The sequence below is a fragment of the Parasteatoda tepidariorum genome, chromosome 3 (genome assembly GCF_982258835.1).
Source record: "Parasteatoda tepidariorum strain Cologne lab strain chromosome 3, Ptep-v5.0, whole genome shotgun sequence".
Lineage (NCBI taxonomy): Eukaryota > Metazoa > Arthropoda > Arachnida > Araneae > Theridiidae > Parasteatoda > Parasteatoda tepidariorum.
The window spans coordinates 75,430,329-75,447,429 of NC_141757.1; the positions used below are offsets into that span (position 1 = coordinate 75,430,329).

The 17,101-nt window shown below is 27.8% G+C and overlaps 1 protein-coding gene across 4 annotated transcripts in view; it reads left to right on the forward strand.

Moving 5' to 3' along the window:
• Positions 1–4,298: 4,298 nt before the first annotated feature.
• Positions 4,299–17,101, forward strand: part of LOC107448727 (leukocyte receptor cluster member 8 homolog) — a 30,758-nt gene continuing 17,955 nt past the window's right edge. The window contains exons 1-8 of one of the 4 annotated variants that reach the window (XM_071181557.2): positions 4,430–4,636; positions 8,080–8,112; positions 8,211–8,228; positions 9,718–9,921; positions 10,884–10,923; positions 11,064–11,081; positions 15,513–15,753; positions 16,607–16,778. In XM_071181557.2, coding sequence (XP_071037658.2) covers positions 8,099–8,112; positions 8,211–8,228; positions 9,718–9,921; positions 10,884–10,923; positions 11,064–11,081; positions 15,513–15,753; positions 16,607–16,778 — 707 coding nt within the window. In that variant the 5' untranslated portion in view covers positions 4,430–4,636; positions 8,080–8,098. Of the gene's footprint in view, positions 4,637–8,079; positions 8,113–8,210; positions 8,229–9,717; positions 9,922–10,883; positions 10,924–11,063; positions 11,082–15,512; positions 15,754–16,606; positions 16,779–17,101 lie in introns of all 4 variants that reach the window. The other 3 variants (XM_043045068.3, XM_071181560.2, XM_016064025.4) reach the window with 3 other exon arrangements.

Consider the following 17,101-nt stretch of genomic DNA (forward strand, 5'->3'; position numbering starts at 1 on the left):
TTTTATTAACCTAACTGATTTTAAGGGTTGAAAAACTTAATGATTTTTTGAGACAGTGTCCTCTTACTTTCTATTATTTGAATAAATTTTAAAAATTTTCCTTTTTGAAACTCATTCGATTTCGATTGTTAACTTATGTATTTTTCATTTTTTTTCTTCTTTTTTTGAAAGGGTGATTATTTTAGATTAAAATATTAAACTCTTTTATAAAAAACCACAGGAAAAAAAGATGTTGAAGTTCACCACTTGTAATACTTGTGTACTTTTGTGATCAACAGATAGCCAACTAACTGAAAAATATGATTTTTTTTTTTTTCCATATCTTAAAAATTACTTTTTACAGATATGTGTAATGTAATCTTAATTTATTGTGAAATTAAATTTTTTTTAGAATTTTTTTTTCTTCATCAAAATAAAGATGAATCTTATGAAATTTTGTCGATATGACTATGGCTTTAAAATTTTATTTAAATAACCCATATATCTTAGGAAAGGAGAGTGGTTACGGCATGAAACATAATTTTTTATGTAAATTTAATGTTATCTAGCTTAGTTTAAAAAATGCATCATTTGTTATTTATGCATGCAAGCGATTTTTCAAAAATAATCTATTAAGGTATTAGAGCATATATACAATTACAAAAAATAACATTATATTATTCATTTCAACCATTAAATGAACAAACTTGTGTTTTACATATTTATTACAAAAGCACCTAATAGATTTTTTTACATTTAATTACATTTTGTAAGGCTACTTTTTATTATATTCTTAAATTTAATTATATTCTATTAGGTTACTTAGGTGAAAAATTTATATTATTTATTAAATCTGTAACAAGGAAGTTTGATTAAAAAATATAAAAAATATGTGTAATTGCCTGAAAAAATTAAAGGGTAATTATTTCTCAAATGCCATACATTTGGTCCTTAAGCCATAAATTTGTTGTCGAACAATGCTTAAAAGTAGTAGAACTAAAACCGCTTAAAAGAACTCTCTGTACATTTAAAAGACACTCTGTACTTAATATATTCCTTTACCTAACATGAGAACAAATACTTTTAAAGTTTATAACAAATGTTCAAAAAATAAATAAAAATTTATTGCATTGCATCATTTGGTTCATAAGATAGTTTTTTTCATTAAAAAGAAAGAAAATATAAGCAATTATCTACACAATCTATTTTAAAGAAATTTATTTTATAATTACCAAAGGCTGAAATAATCAGCATATTTTATTCATTATGTGGTGCCCTAACACAAACATTAAGAAAAATATATTAGCATAAAGCTCTTTTTTCGTCAACTTTTATTTGCAAGATGCAATTTTATTTATTGCGCATTGTTGTAGGGAGAGCAAGATTCTGTGCAGATGCATGGTTCAGAGCAGTATTGACCATATGAAGTTTTTACGGTCCTAGGAAAAACCATGTTTTCGTATAGTTTTTTCACTCTATAAAAAAGTAAGATTTCCCATAGTTTTTGTTGTTTTGTAAAACAAATCATTTTCTTATGGTTTTTACCATCTTCAGAACAAAGTCTTATTGTTTATGCCACTTTTGTGAACATCTCCTTGTATGTATCATTGGACACTATAACTTTATTGCAGCTGCACAATATACACAAAAACACTCAAATAGCAGAAAAGCTTTAATAAGCAGAATTTTTAAAAAAAAAACTAAATATCAAAAAATGTTCTTTTCATGAAAGACTGATAAGGACAAGCAAAAATATTAAATAATATTACCAATAAATTGAGTAGTTATTTATTCAATAAATGATACGTAGAAAGAAATCATACCTACAATATAGAAATATATTCCAATCAGTTATAAATAACAAACCACTACCTGTCAATAAACATGGGTTAACAATATTTACCTAATTTTTATAGGGAAAAAACAGAGATCTGAAGTAATGTACTACAAGTAGTGAAACTATGTACAATAATTGCTACTTTTTGTGTACTTTGTAGCATAATGTGTTTTTTCAAAAGAAAAAAAAAAGAGTAGTGCAAAAAAAAAAAAAACAGTAGTTTGTAGAAATTCCGCAATTATTTTTAACAATTACTTTATAGAATAGAAACGTTTGCTCTAAAGTTAAAAGATCCCTGTGACTGCAGCTGAGCATAAGCAAGAGTTATGTATTTATACTAGTCATTATGAATCAGGGTGTAAATGATTTTAATCAAATGATTAAAATCATGATTTAAATCAAATGATTTTTTTAAAAAAATCACTGATTTTAATCAAAAAAAAAAAATTTTTGTGTATAGTCTTGAACATTTTTTGTATATTTTTCTAAGTTTCAAACATAAACAAGTAAGTAGACTGTTCTATATATTTCTCAGATCTCACTCATATAATTCAACATTTCTACTTTCAATGTGACTCATTTGCTTTTAAAAACAGTTTACATATTATATTTATAGTTCATTGAACAGTTTACATATGATTACAGCTATGATAGCAGCATGGCACATTACAAAACAAAAACAACAACATCATCAAATAATTAGAGCTAAATACAATGAGCTTAAAGGTACTGGATTAATTCGGCCAACTGAAGTGCGCTGGAATTCTATGTGTGATTCATTAGAAAGCTACATCAAGAATTGGTCAACTTTCATGCAAGTTTGTGAGGATAATAGGGATGATATCGACACCAATATCAGGTCAAAAGTCATGAATATGGCAATTAAAAGAAATGCAGAAGATATGCTTTTAATGTTAAAACCCATTTCTGTAGCATTAGATAAAATGCAAAAAGATAATTGTAGTTTATCAAATGTTGTCAACATCTGGAAAAATTTAAAGGAAACTCTGAAAGATTCTAATAATAATTGCTGCAAAAATTTTTTTACTAAACGATATGAACAAGCGTTAACACCAGCTCATTTCCTAGCTTACCTCTTGGATCCTAATTCTGAAGTACAATGTTTAACACTAAATGAAAAAGATCAAGCTGTAAACTTTGTTAAAGAAAAGTATGGAGAAACCTCCTTATTAAGTATTTTGCTAAAATTCATTGTAAGCACTCCTCCGTTTAATGGAACTTTGTTTGATAAAGAATCTCTAGAATCTTTAAACATCTTGGAATGGTGGAAATCAATTGCGCTTCTAAAGAACTGTGTAGGTCAAAAAGAGTTTGATGCAATACAGTTGTTATGTACTGCGAAAGGAACAACTGCAGGGATAGAGAGGATGTTTTCCACTTTTGGACTTGTACATACTAAACTACGGAATCAATTGGGTGTAGAAAAGGCAGCTAAATTATTCCTTATGTTTAAATCTTTAAATAAAACTAATTAAATGATTGTTTAAATAATTTGATATTGTAGATGTAGAATTAATAATTATCACATATTGTTTGATAAACAATTTCTTTCTTGATTTGTAGTTTGAAATCACTTTGTTATTGTTTATTTCTTATTTCACCTTTTGCTTTTAAATTATTAAGAAATATTTTGTTGATAATGGTTAGTAATGTTTATTTCCAATGTATACCATAAGTAACAATAGTAATACAATACAACTTTAAATCTATGGTACACAAAATTGATTATATTCCATAGAATTGAAATTATAAAAAAATCATGATTAAAATCAAAAAAATCCGATTAAAATAAAAAAAATCCGATTTTTTTGATTTTTTAAAAAAAATCATGATTTTTATACACCCTGTTATGAATAAGAGATATCAATTTGACCATATATTCATGCCCAGACAATGTCAGCAATCAATTTAAACATATATTCAAGTGTGAATGTTCACTTATGAAAAACATTGAAGTTATTTCAAAGGAAAGAAACTAACATATTTCCGATGTATTTAATTTCTTAAGCACATAAAATTGCAAATATTAGATAACTTCTTCGCATTTTTCAAACTGAATATTTGTTGTCGAATAAAGCATAAAAAATTGTTGTTTTAGGATAATGTTTCAGAATAACAAACTGGTTCATGCAAACATGAATAAATAATTACTAATAATTTATGGTGTTTCAGCTCATATTTTATTAAAAATCATTTTAAACTGAAGTGTAAATTAAATTCTCCAGTTAAATTCATTTCATTTATTAATCTAAGATTATTTGTTTTACGATACTAGAAGTCGTTCTTTACATATTTACATCAATATACATCATTGCGATACATTGATTTATTTACATCTAGAAACTGTTAAAAGGTAGAATAGCTCTTTTTGAGGTAGCCAATCAACTATGAGTTAGAATCATTTTGGGAAAGGCTAAACTAGATCTTAGCCTGAGGCGGGGTGAGATTTTCAGCGCCATCTAGTTTTCAAGTTTGAGGCAAGAATCCACTTTAGGACCGCCTTAAAATGATTGGTTATGTTGAACTGTTTGAACTTTTTGAGTTTTTAATGATCACTTTCTCTACACTGCTTGAGATTGAAGTAACAAAAATAAATGCAAAAGAACTGAAGCTAAATGAAGAAATACTGTTCTCGATATCTCGCGTTTTGTTACGTCGACTTTTTCTGCTTTTTCTTAGAATGAATAAAACTGTACATGTTTTAGAAATTTTAAAATAATTCATTTTTATATATTATTATTGCACAAACCTCCTATAAAATAAGTGATCTTCAATCCTCAAGTTCTAAAAGTCCTTCAAGTAAGCAAATTTGTATAAATAACCATAGGCGCCATGTTTTATTTATTTGGAAGAATCGAATTTCTCAGAATAACTTGATAGTAGTTAAAATTGTGTATCTAATGAAGATAAATGAGGGCATTACTCAACAGTCATATAATGTTTTACTTCTTAATTTTGATTGCCCTTTTATCTTATTCACTGAACAGACTAAAACATTTTAAACAAGTTTATTTAAATTAATACTAAGCAAGTTTCAAAACAGTATCTTAAGCATTTAAAAGATGTATGATTTTGATTTTATATTTTCAAGTTGTAGTTTTCTAAGTGAATTAAAGGGAGGATTAAAATATTTCATAAGAGTCAATGATGGGACTTTTTCTGTAATTTTTTCCTCAAGCAGATTTGTTTCCAGATTGTTATTACCATAAATTAGTGAACTGACCAATAGCATATTTTTACTTACTTTAAATAGCTTAAAGAGATAGTTTTTATAATTAAGTACAAGCAGCCTCTGTAAGCTATGTGTAGGGAATTTAATTTTAAATGATTAATTGGTTCTTTCAAAATGCATAACATGTAAAAATAGCTGAATATATGATAACTATGAAAAAATTTGTTAACAACAGAGAAGATAAACAGCTGGACAAGTTTTAAGAACTTTTTAAAAACATCACAGGGTTGATTGCATCCTGGGTGTACCCTGGAATTCTGGGTTTTTCATATCATCCTTTCTGGTCTAGAAACAGGGCATCTGATTTTTCAATGCCTCTCAAGACCATTAATTTGCAAACTTTCGCTAATCAAAATCTTATAATCGAAATTTTCACTAAGTTTCACAATCTATAATTTATATTTTTAAACTTATGCTTAGACGTTTGTGTGTATATGATTCTTCTGCCAATTGGAAGAGATCAACCAATTTGAATCTTTTGGTTTGACAGATTTTTGGATTTATGGAATTGTTCGTATCCACTAATATCGCGATTCATATTCACACAATTTTAATAACGAACAACAATTTCCGTATTTACCAGATTTAAGAGTTACATCTATCCGTTCGTATTCAGGTGGTTTAAAAATCCAAAATCGCAATTTATATTTACGCATTTCTTAAGTCAATATTGTGATTTGTATTTGCGCATTTTTGAAATCTAATTTTGAGAAAAATCTGTTTTTACTACCTCCCCTAGACTTGGGTAACAGCCTGGATGCAGAATATCTCCCAATTGCGCTAATTAGTTGATGGGAATTCAGGCTGCCCTGGGAAAATTTTTGGTCCAAAATTTTCCCAAACTAGACTTTAATAAGACCATATTCAACATAATCCAGACTTTAAAAAGACCATATTCATCCAAAAAAGAGCATTGTTTTTCACAAACATTTGTAGGGTTTTCAATAAACCCAAAATAAAGTAATCAAATAAATTTTCAGAATTATAAACAAGTTAAATAACCATGATTCCCGAATTGTGGAGTGTTGTAATAATGTATTATAGTAATGAGATTTGAAAAACAATATTGAAATGACAGAAAAAGGCAATAAGTAACTATAATTTCCGAAATGCGATTAGAAATTAATGTGGAGTTGTGGTAAAATCAAGCATATTAAGTAGTAGTTTCAAAAGTGCGAAATTCGCTATTCATAACATTGTATCACTTAAATTGGAATTGTGAAAAACCACACGGAAATACTTGAAACTCAACAAACAGCTGTTAAGAAATGATCCATGTACTCGGATTTATGATACAATCAATGTGAATTAAACTCTTCAAAAAATGATAACTCAAATTCAAAATAACGTATTAATAATATCCATGTGAAAAGGATAAAAAAAACTATCATTTAATAATGGAAAATCATATTGAAACATCAGTAATAAAACTTATCCAAAAGTGATAACACAAATTCGAAATTTGCATTTTATAATAACATTATATTAAAAATATCGAAATTAAGAATAATCATCTGAAAAAGGCCCAGACTTTTGGAAAAACTACCTAACAACATGAAATCATCATGAATCAAACTTTTAAAAAAGTGATGGCTCAAATTCGATTTTGAAAAACCATTGAGAAGCAGCCAAAAAAAAAATTTGTAGCAGTAAAAAAGCAATTAGAAAATCATGTGGATTTACAAAAAAAATAAACTATGCAAATAGACTTTTATATATCTAAATCTGAGTGGTTAATCAGATTCAAAGGGCATCCAGAGCTGAAATTTAAATGACATAAAAAAAATTCTGGACGGATCAAAGGTGGCTCACTTAAAGAACACTGTTCTTATCACATATGCAAGTTTATTATTAAATTGTGTAAATCAAATTGTTTTTTTCCCTATGTTAAAGAAAAAAATATCAAGGAATATGACAAACTAAACTCTAAAAATATTTTGAAAAGTTAATGTAACTATAAAAAAAAAATTAAGTGCAATAATTTGTGAGGAAATTTTCGAATAAAAAGAACTATGTTTAGGGTAACTATTAGGCTCTTTGAATTTTTTTAGCACCTTTTATATGGCTGTGAGTTTTTAAAAACAAAAAAAATGCATTACAGAATGAAAAAAATATAACTTGTAGCTAACTCATGACAAGCCTTAAATATTTTCTCAAAGTTTTTCCTAGCACAGAAATAACAGGGCAAAGAGGTTCTGATGTGGAAATGGCCGGAAATTTTTTTTAAATTTAACTTGGTTCTAAATTTGTAGAGTATAAGAAAAAAAGGCATGTTGAAATTTTTAGTTTATAAAAAATAAAGGCATGCTGAAAGACAATTACTATGCAGAAATTTTTTTCAAAAAAAGTAAACTAAAAAAAAAAAGATTGATTGATGAACAAATTGAAAGCTTTTTTTTTTTTTTTTTGTATAATTTAAGCTGAAAATTATAAGAAATTGAACATTTAAAGGTACATTTAAAAAAAAGAAACTTATTTATTTAAAAAATAGTTTCAAAACTTAAAATCTATTAGTATAAGTCCCTCCTTCCTAAAAGAAAGAGAAACTTATAAAAATTTAGCCAGTTGAGAATAATCCTAACTAAATAAATATTTGTAATAATAATCAGAATTGAACGTATAATTTCACCGTTGTGTAATTATTATTTATACAATTAATTTTTTTAATGGAATATGAATAGAAAGACGATCTTTTTAAGAGATAGCGGCTTATTTTTACAAAGAGGGCACATCATAAGGCTGGCAGGGTAGGCCGCTCTTCTAAAAACGCTTAGAATAATCACTGCTGAATTACATATCTATCTTAGTGATTTTTGTAATCCTTAACTGAATAAATTAAGTGCTCTGGTGAATAAAAATTTATAACTTAAAACACCTTCAATGTGCAGTAATTTTCCTCAGTAATATAAAATACTGTAAAAGTAACTTTTGTTTTAAACCTTAATTTGATTGTATATTTCTCCCATTTGTAATCTGCCATGTTTTTAATTCTTCTCTATTGTACTTTTAGGTTTTGAACTTAACTTTTCATGATGTCCCAGTGGTAAGAATTGTATTTTAAATATCTATAAATATTTTTATATGATTAAATGCTGTTTAAATCACTTTTGTTACTTTGACCACGTTAACTTTTCATTTTAGGTTGGTTACGCAGGCACAGTAAGTTTAAATTAAATTTAATTATTCTAAAAAAAAAGACAAGGTGTTTTTTTTTTTAATTAAAATAAATATTTTTTATAGTTCGTGAATTAGCTTATTGTTATTCGAAAATTGTGATAAAGCAGCCTTATAACATTATTTGTGAATTTTTAAATTAAGCAGTATTTACTATTCAGTTTTTACTTTCAGTGATACATTTGTTAGTCTACCTTTAAGTAAAGTTTTATTTTAACTTTAATCAGTATTATGAATTGTTTATATATGAGAAAGAATATTGTGTCTCTTTGTGAGAGATAACCAGATTTTAAGCTTTTAAGGATAATTATTTTAATTGGTCGAATTATTACTGAATCAATTATTTTAAAAAAATTCGTAATCATAAAAAAATTTTGGTGTATATCTTTAAAATAGGGATCTTTTGTTTATTAAAAAAAAGATTCAGAAATTTGAAGATTTGTGTACTACTGAGGATTTCTAGTTTTCAAAATCTAGCAGTATCACTGAATATAGCTCGGTAATTTATTCTTCTTCCTTCAACTGTTAACTCCAAAGTTCAAATAAAATACAGTAGGGAACCGATTATCCGGAACGATCGGGACCATCGCTATTCCGGATAACTGATTTTTCCGGTTTTCTGAATCGCTACAAAAAGCCGTTTTCTTTATTGTTAAACCCAACTAAAAAAAATTTTTTTTTGGAAATAATCTTAAAAAGAAAAACCGATGGAGTAATACACTAATGATTATTTCCAAAATGATGGTAAGGTAAACATCTTTCAAAAAACGAAAGAAAAATCCTAAAATCTTATGAGGAAAAAAAAATTTTTTTTTTTTAAAAAATGGCGGGAAAATTTATCGAATTTCGTTCCGGTTTTTTGGTTTTCCGGTTTTCTGATTTCCGGATAACGGGTTCTGTACTGTATTATTACTTTTTTTTCGCAAAAAAAAAAAAAAAAAAATCCCTCTTTATTTTATATCTTTTTGGCAATAGAATATTACCAAAATAATGCATATTTTTACAAACTTGCTCAAACTGAACAATTAAAAAGGTAGGTTTTTAAATTTCCAATACCCTGTCAAGTTTTTTTATTTATTATTATTCACTGAATTATGAAGGAAAAAAATGTCCTTTTAAATTTAGTTGTACATAGTTTTTATTATCATTAGCATGACAGCCCATGGTAAGCCAAACATTTAAAGAGATTTCCATGCAACCATATGGATGGCAATGGTTCTCCAGTTCTCAACTTTTAGGATTCCATAATTGCAGCTTACGGCTTTATTTTTTATTTAATCTTCCTACAATAATGTTTTTGTTAAATTCAAACTGAAAGTACATGTGTATCTTATATATCTTTTCAATTGTTATCTCTACTATGCAAATTTAATTTGTAAATTACCAGCACTTCTTTTAGCATAGTTAAATTGATGAAAAAAAAAGTCTAATGATAGACTACATTTTTAATAAAGTGTGTTTTCTTTTTTAAAAGGTCTTATGGTCAGCCAGTTAGACCACCCATGCCTGCTGAAATCCCAAAAGCCTGGTTAAAAGCTAATGAAGCTCTCCAGGCTGTTAGACCAAGTGCAACAACTACGGAAGTAACTTCCACTAATACTGAACCTCAGGTTAATCCCATAAATCAATTTGCTCCTATGAGATGGCCTAACCCTACTATGTACACAGCATATCCTGGGTATGTTTATATTCGTGTAGTATGATTATATTGTTTCCAAATGCAGTTGTTACTGTTCCAACTTTAATGCAATAAATTGATTAGTACCATTACTTTTAATGTATCTTTTTTATTATTAATTTTAAAATAATACTAAGTTAACACATTAATTCAGTTTGCATATTTTATTTTATTTAAAATCTCATTTGCAATTGTTTGTTAAGATTTCATATTATTGAGATTGTGAAATTTTATTTTTTATGCTGCTTTACTCAACATAGCTAAAACTAAACTCAGTGGCTCGGTAGCACGTAGAGAGCCAAGGACTATGCCCATCTGTTTTCTTGACTTGGGCTCTGAGGTGCAGAAGCAGATGTTTTGATTGGGTGGTCAGCCAGACACGAAACCCCCTGTGTTTAGTCTCCAAGCATGCTTGGTACTCATTATATCAACCCACTGAAGGGGTGAAAGGCTGACTAAATGTAGCTAGTGTGGGAAAATATTTCTGAAATTAGTGCCATTTCAGTATTTATATTAAACATTATGTATAATGTTCTATTTGAGATATTAGTTGTTATACCAAACAGTGGTCTGTTCAGGACAAATTTACTACCTTTTAGCGGTACCTTCACATATTTAACTTTAGGAAAAACGGTAGTTTCACAAACTACTTTTTCTTCAAATTTTATTTTTGTATCCCGTAACAAACAATAAATCTATATTTTTGTGTTGATTTTTTAATATAATTTTTAATTTTCACAAATTATGTCTAAATTTTCACAAAATAGGTACCTCTCAGAAAAACACCCCTGCCAAATAATGGGTGCAATTTTTTAGATTTTTAATGTGTCAGTTTTCATCATGGTTAAAGCCATCAAAACTGACACATTTCTAAAAATATACTATATATTTCCTTTTTCAAAAACAAATGAAAATTCAGTTCATTACTTTCATTGTTTTTATTTATCTAACTAATTTTTCAGGTATCAAGGATATCCTCCTAATTATCCCTTTTATAATTATGTGAGTATAAAGTTTTATCTTTTATTAAATCTTTTACTATGAAACCTAATTTTAGTGTGATTTTATCTACATTTTTGTATATTCATTGCTTTTGGAGTTATTTTTGTTTATTCTGAATTTCTTTTATACTTTTTTATTAGAATAATGGATTTGCTTGGGTATGTATTTTAATTTTTAGTGTTATGTTTTGCCAAGATTTTTTTTTCTTAATTATCATCCACTACTAATAAAAACAAAAATTAAGAAACATAAAATTATATACCCTATATAGTGTATAAGTTGACTTTTCAAACCCCTAAAATTTCACTAAGATCATTCGATTGACTTATACACCAGTAAAAATCAGCCATTTGTTTATCGTGAAACATCAAAGCATTACAAACAATGAGATAGACATAAGTGTTACTAATGCGTAATAAAACGAGACTCATTTATAAAAATCTGCTACAACAAAAAAAAATTTAGTTTATTTTTATTCAGATGTCCCTTTTTAAATTAATTAAAAAATATTTTTACTATCTTTGAATTAATTGTTTATTACTATTCAAAATTATAAGTAAATGTAATACATAACATTTCAAGTTCATATAATGTGAATCATAACTGAAAAATAGTGCAAGTTTTTATATTTTCGTAATTATAAAATTTCCTACCTGTGAAATATTTAGTACATTTTCCAACAATTATCATCAAATTTATGTTTCGTAAAATCTACTGTATTTTTTCCTATCCGTAACAGCAGCTATAACTCTGTATTGATTACCCTCCTTCAAAAACTTTTTTTTAATATGTTATATACAATTATGAATTTTCTCTCATCAAATTTTTTTACGTAAAATTTTTTTTTATTAAAACATTACTTTAAATTAGGGCCAGGGAAAAAATTAGGATTATTTATTCAAGAGTATTTCACAAAATGACACAAGGAAAACTTTTAAAACATACCATAAAGCTATAAATTTACTATGTTGAATTCAATAACATTACAGTGTTGTGATACAAACCTTACTCTGCAATAGATTCTATGTCATCCTCATTTGCTGTCTTTCACAGGAAATTGTTAATTTTAGAACTTCTCATATTTGATTCTTTTCTGCGATTATGCATCAGTGTACACAGTAATTGGCAATAGAATCTGCAGACGTGCCAACTCTCCCGCATTTTGCGGGAGTCTCCCGAATTTTGAGTTATTCTCCCGCCCTCCGGAATTAATTTGAAAAACTCCCGAATTTTACTGCGATCGACGGCCAAACTCAAAATTACCTAATTTTTCCGCGAGTGCGAAGGTAAGTTTTTCTTTCAGCTTGAATTCCATCCCCTCTTATCAAACTACCATCTGCCTGAAGCGTAGCTGAACATGCTTTATTTTCCCCCCTCTTCAACGTTACCTCTTAACACTCCTATTTCACCCGCCCCCTTACACTGGGGGCGGGTGAAATCTTCCTCTTCTTTCGTGTGGAGTTGAATTTGGAGTGGGGAAATTCGTACTGTTCAGGAGTGGGGAAATTCGTACTCTCGATAGTTGGAATTGATATTGTATCTTGCTGTTTTTATAGTTTTTAATGCGTATTTTTCCACGGTTGGCAACAAGCTCGTAAACTAGCAACGTGATATCAATTATTCGTTTAGTCTTCGTATATTAAAAAAAAAAAATTTCAAGGATGTCTTAAGTCGAAACGGAAGTATGGATCAATTTCAACAAATCATGTACCAATGACTTTAGCAAGACTTAATTGCGGAGAGCTAAGTCTGCAACTCTTTTTTTCATGCATACAGTAGAGAACCATTTATCTGGTATGCAGATAATCCGGAAAAAAATTTGCTCGGTTCTCCCGCCATTTTGAACTAAAACGATATGAAAAAAAAAGCGGAAACTGGACTAATCCTTGAAGTTGAGTAGAGGAAGGGGAGAATTTTTTTTCCCGTTTACCCAGAGAAACGTCATTTCTTCCGCGACCTTGAAGATTTTAGATCTTTATTCTCTTTTAGGTCGTTAAACTCAAAGGAATGGCATGATGATTTCGTTTGCTAGTATGATTTACGAGGGGGTGGGGAAAATGCATTGCACATGCATATCAGTGAACAGAAGATGAAAGAGAAAAATATATTTATCTATTTGACATCGATTAATAAAAATAAAATATTTTTCTTTTGAATAAATTCTGATTCTTTGGAAGTGCGGTATCATTCGCAAGTTTTTCTTGATGTGGAATCACACCTGCTTTAATTAAAAATCGCGTTTTTATAAAAAAAAAAAAAGGAGAATTGTTATTAATTTAAGCATACAATTATTTTATGAAGCAGATTGCAGTTTCGTTTTTCTGATTCCACTACGTTTTTTTTTTTTCTTTTTCATGATAAATTTTGCACTCAATAAAATTATTTGTATTACCAAATTTTTTCATTAGTTTTTTTTTTTTTTTTTTTAAGTCCGTTGATCTTGCCTTGTTCTAGGTTTTAATATTTATGCTAGTGCCGTTTTTTAACTATCGTTTCGGTTCGATAATTTTCAAGTGTTGTTTTTATTTAGATTAATAGGTTTTCCTTTTATTTTCGCCCCCCCCCCCCCATGAAATATATTGCGTTATTTAATCATTGGTTTTGTTTATTAGTTGATTTAGGAATCGTAATTATTTTTTAAACTTGTTTTTCTTGTCTAAACTTGCAAATTTTTTTATTCTTTTAAATTTTATTTTTCTACAATTTTTTTCCTTTTTAGATTTACGAGTGCTTTTCTTTTTTCTCTTACTTTAAAATGTGTTTACATTTTTTCCTTGTAATTTGGGTTTGATAAAACATCGATTAACGACACTTTTTTGTCGATCCAGGAAACCGGGAAATTAAGACATCCGGGATAGCGATGGTCCCGAGCATCCCGGATAATTGGTTCTTTATTGTACAGACATTAGTATTGAATTGGTTTTTTAAAATAAAATACTTATTCAATTTGTTTATTTTTTAAAAGTTTTTGTGTATTTTTATTACAGTGTCAAGGGTTTTTGAATAATGTTTTATTAAGGAAATGGTATTTATTTAAAGAGTATCTACCTAATATAGTTTTGTGTTGCTAAATCTGTGTTTAATTATTTTATTTCCATTTAATATTTTTAAACAATTATTGCTCTATTAGTGTGTAAAATTTCTTGCATTCTTATATTTAATAAATTTTTTACTTAAAATTCCTTAGAAGTGCCAAATGTTGCATACCATGCACCTTTTTTTACCCCTCCTGAAATCTCCTGAATTCTTGTTAGGGAAACTCCTGAATGTTAATTTTGCTAGGTTGGCACGTCTGAATCTGCATTTGTGTTAAAATATAAGTTAAGGTGTTAAAATACAAGGAGAGTTCTTTGAAAAAAATTTTCACATTTCCATATATAACAACAATGTAATGTGAGAAACAAGACATTGATGTATACTAAATTTATTTTTGTAAAGCACAATAAAAATATTATTCCAGCCTAACACAGTACAATAGTATATCCTAAAACAATCCAATCCAGCATAATACACCCCTTTGAAATTCATTCAAATGAGTGAAAGTACTTAAGTTTTGAGGTTGATTTCAGTTTTAAAATTTAAGCTTGAAAATATTTTACGTTACTCTCACCTTGCATTTAAACATTTAAAAAAACTCATCTAAAAACTTGCATTTATTTATATCAATTAGATATTTATATCACTTGATGTGAGTTAAAGTTTTTTAGATTATGTTTATTGTATTACTATGCTTGAAGAAAGTTAAAAGAATGTGAAGTTTACAAAAAAGCTGGAAGTAGTTTGTTTTTGTAATTGCCAGAAAAGCAATGTCTGGGCATCAACAATAAGGTTGCACTTAAGTTCATTATTTATTTGTTAATAATATTAGCTTTTTATGTTCTGCTATATTGTGTTTTTGTAAAAAAAAGTTTATACGATTTGTGAGTAGCTAATTTATACCGTGTATGAGATATACTAGATTTATTCCACCCATAGCACTGTTAGTACATAATACGCTATAATTTTCTTAAAATACTCCTAAAATGTGATGTGGCGTGACCTCTGACGATCAGGTTTTACCATATGAAATACAAGTGCTTAATATAAGGGAATGAATTTTTAATCATTAAAAATTAATTTATGAAATATTAATTAGAAGAAAATTAAAATTTATATTCATGTAAATAATAATGATAATAAATTGATTTCCTACAGACTTTCTCTCAGAAATCTCAAAAATTATCATTTTTGACTTTATCTGTGCATAAATATATTCTTGGAATCATAAAATACAGTTTTTGAAACTCATTAATTAAATATTGTTGGAAATTTCACTTTCACAACTTAGAAGGATTCCACTTGTTTCCTTTTTGTAGTTTCCTATTATGGGTTTAATACACCCCATGCAGGTTAAAACATAACTATACAATTTTAATATTTGGCACCTCAATTAAGCTAAAATTAAATTACAGTTGCCGTAATAGGGGGGGGGCTAATTGTAATAATTATGTGTCGAATGTTTAATTATAAATGTAATGAAAGTTTCTATAAAAGCTCTTGTTTAGTCAGATTTTCAATTGCTTTATCACTTTTAACATTTTTTTTTCTAGAACTTCAACCCCTATGTTATAAATAGCAATCCATTTTATATGAATCCAATGCCTGCTACCAGTGATAATTTTCAACCGCAAATTCCTACTATTCCTCAAGTTGAAGAACCAGAATCAAATAATAGTCAGTCTAATGAGCCAGTTGTAACTTCTGCTGCCAATAGACCAAATCCTGAGTCTGAAGTGGTTACGATTAACTCTTCATCCCCGTCATCATCACCTGAAGGCGTAGGATTTTCACGTGAGTTTTTGTTTAATAACTAATTCTAATAATAATAACTAATTCTGACAGTTCAAATTTAGATTATATGTCAGCATATTTTTACAAATTTTCTCACCTGTAATCAAATTTTCACACCATTTTCTTCCTGTGATCATTTTTTTCCCCTCTTTTAAATTTACAGGTAAATTGAGTTTTGTAATGTACATGCCAAACAGAAATTATTTTGACATTTTTTCCTTTTTTTTATAGTATTAAAAATCTGTTAGAAAATGCAATCAATTATGGTTGTTTGATTTTGCAGTAATATTCTTCTTTAGAATATTTTTTGAAAATGAGATGGTCTAGTGTCTTTAAAAAAACTGGGTTAATCTCAACACATATTAAGTGTTTTAAAAACAAATGAGAAGTTGAATTAAAGAATGGATTGTTTAATAGGTGAAGATCTCTCAAAATATAAAGGCTGCAATTCTAAAACATATTTTCTGTTGACAAGGAAGAATTTATTTACAAAAAAAAATAATCAAAAAAAAACATTTTCTACTCCCCCCCCCCTTTTTTTTTTTCTTTTTTTCTTTTTCTTGTGTAAATAAAGTCTGCAGTGTTGTTGCAGGTGACTATTTGCAACTATTGTCAGCCTGAGGCGACTAAAAAAACTTTTTGTTCTGAAAGGACTAAAACTGCAACTATTTTCAGGAAAAGGAGATTATAGCGCTGTTTTTTAGCATAAATTGGGTTTCACAACCTGTGAAATCTTCTGAATATCTTTATTTTTATCCACTTTCATGCCTGTAATATCTAATTGTTTCTACATTTAATGTTTTTATTATGTTATGTTAACATTTAATGTTTAATTATGTTTTTATTTATTTAGAAGCTCCAGGAAGTGGGGGCATCAAATTTTCTCTCCCTAAGAAGAAAATACAGAATAATAATTTTCAGAATTCCTTTAATTCGCCACAAGGAAAAATGAATTTCAATAATCACTCTCCTAAGAAAATAGAAGCTAAACTCCCTGAGCAACCTAACATTTTGCATCAGAAATCGTAAGTATCTCATAATCATTTTTTTACATGGCAATTTGAAAAATGTAATATCTGTGTGTGTTCTATTAACTTATTTGCCAATCAAGCAGTTTTATACTTTGAATTGCTCAAATAATTTAGAGCTTATTACTTTCCCTGATTGACTCTTTCTAATCATAATTCATGTTTGTGTAGGTTATTTATAAACAATAAGTATTTTGTATTAATCAATTATTTCAAGATGTGTTATGTAATTTTACTTATATGTTAGTGTGCTGAAAAAGCTCTATCTGCTTTTTTTTGGCATCCAGCTTATCGTTAGAATTTCTACAAATATTTTTCAT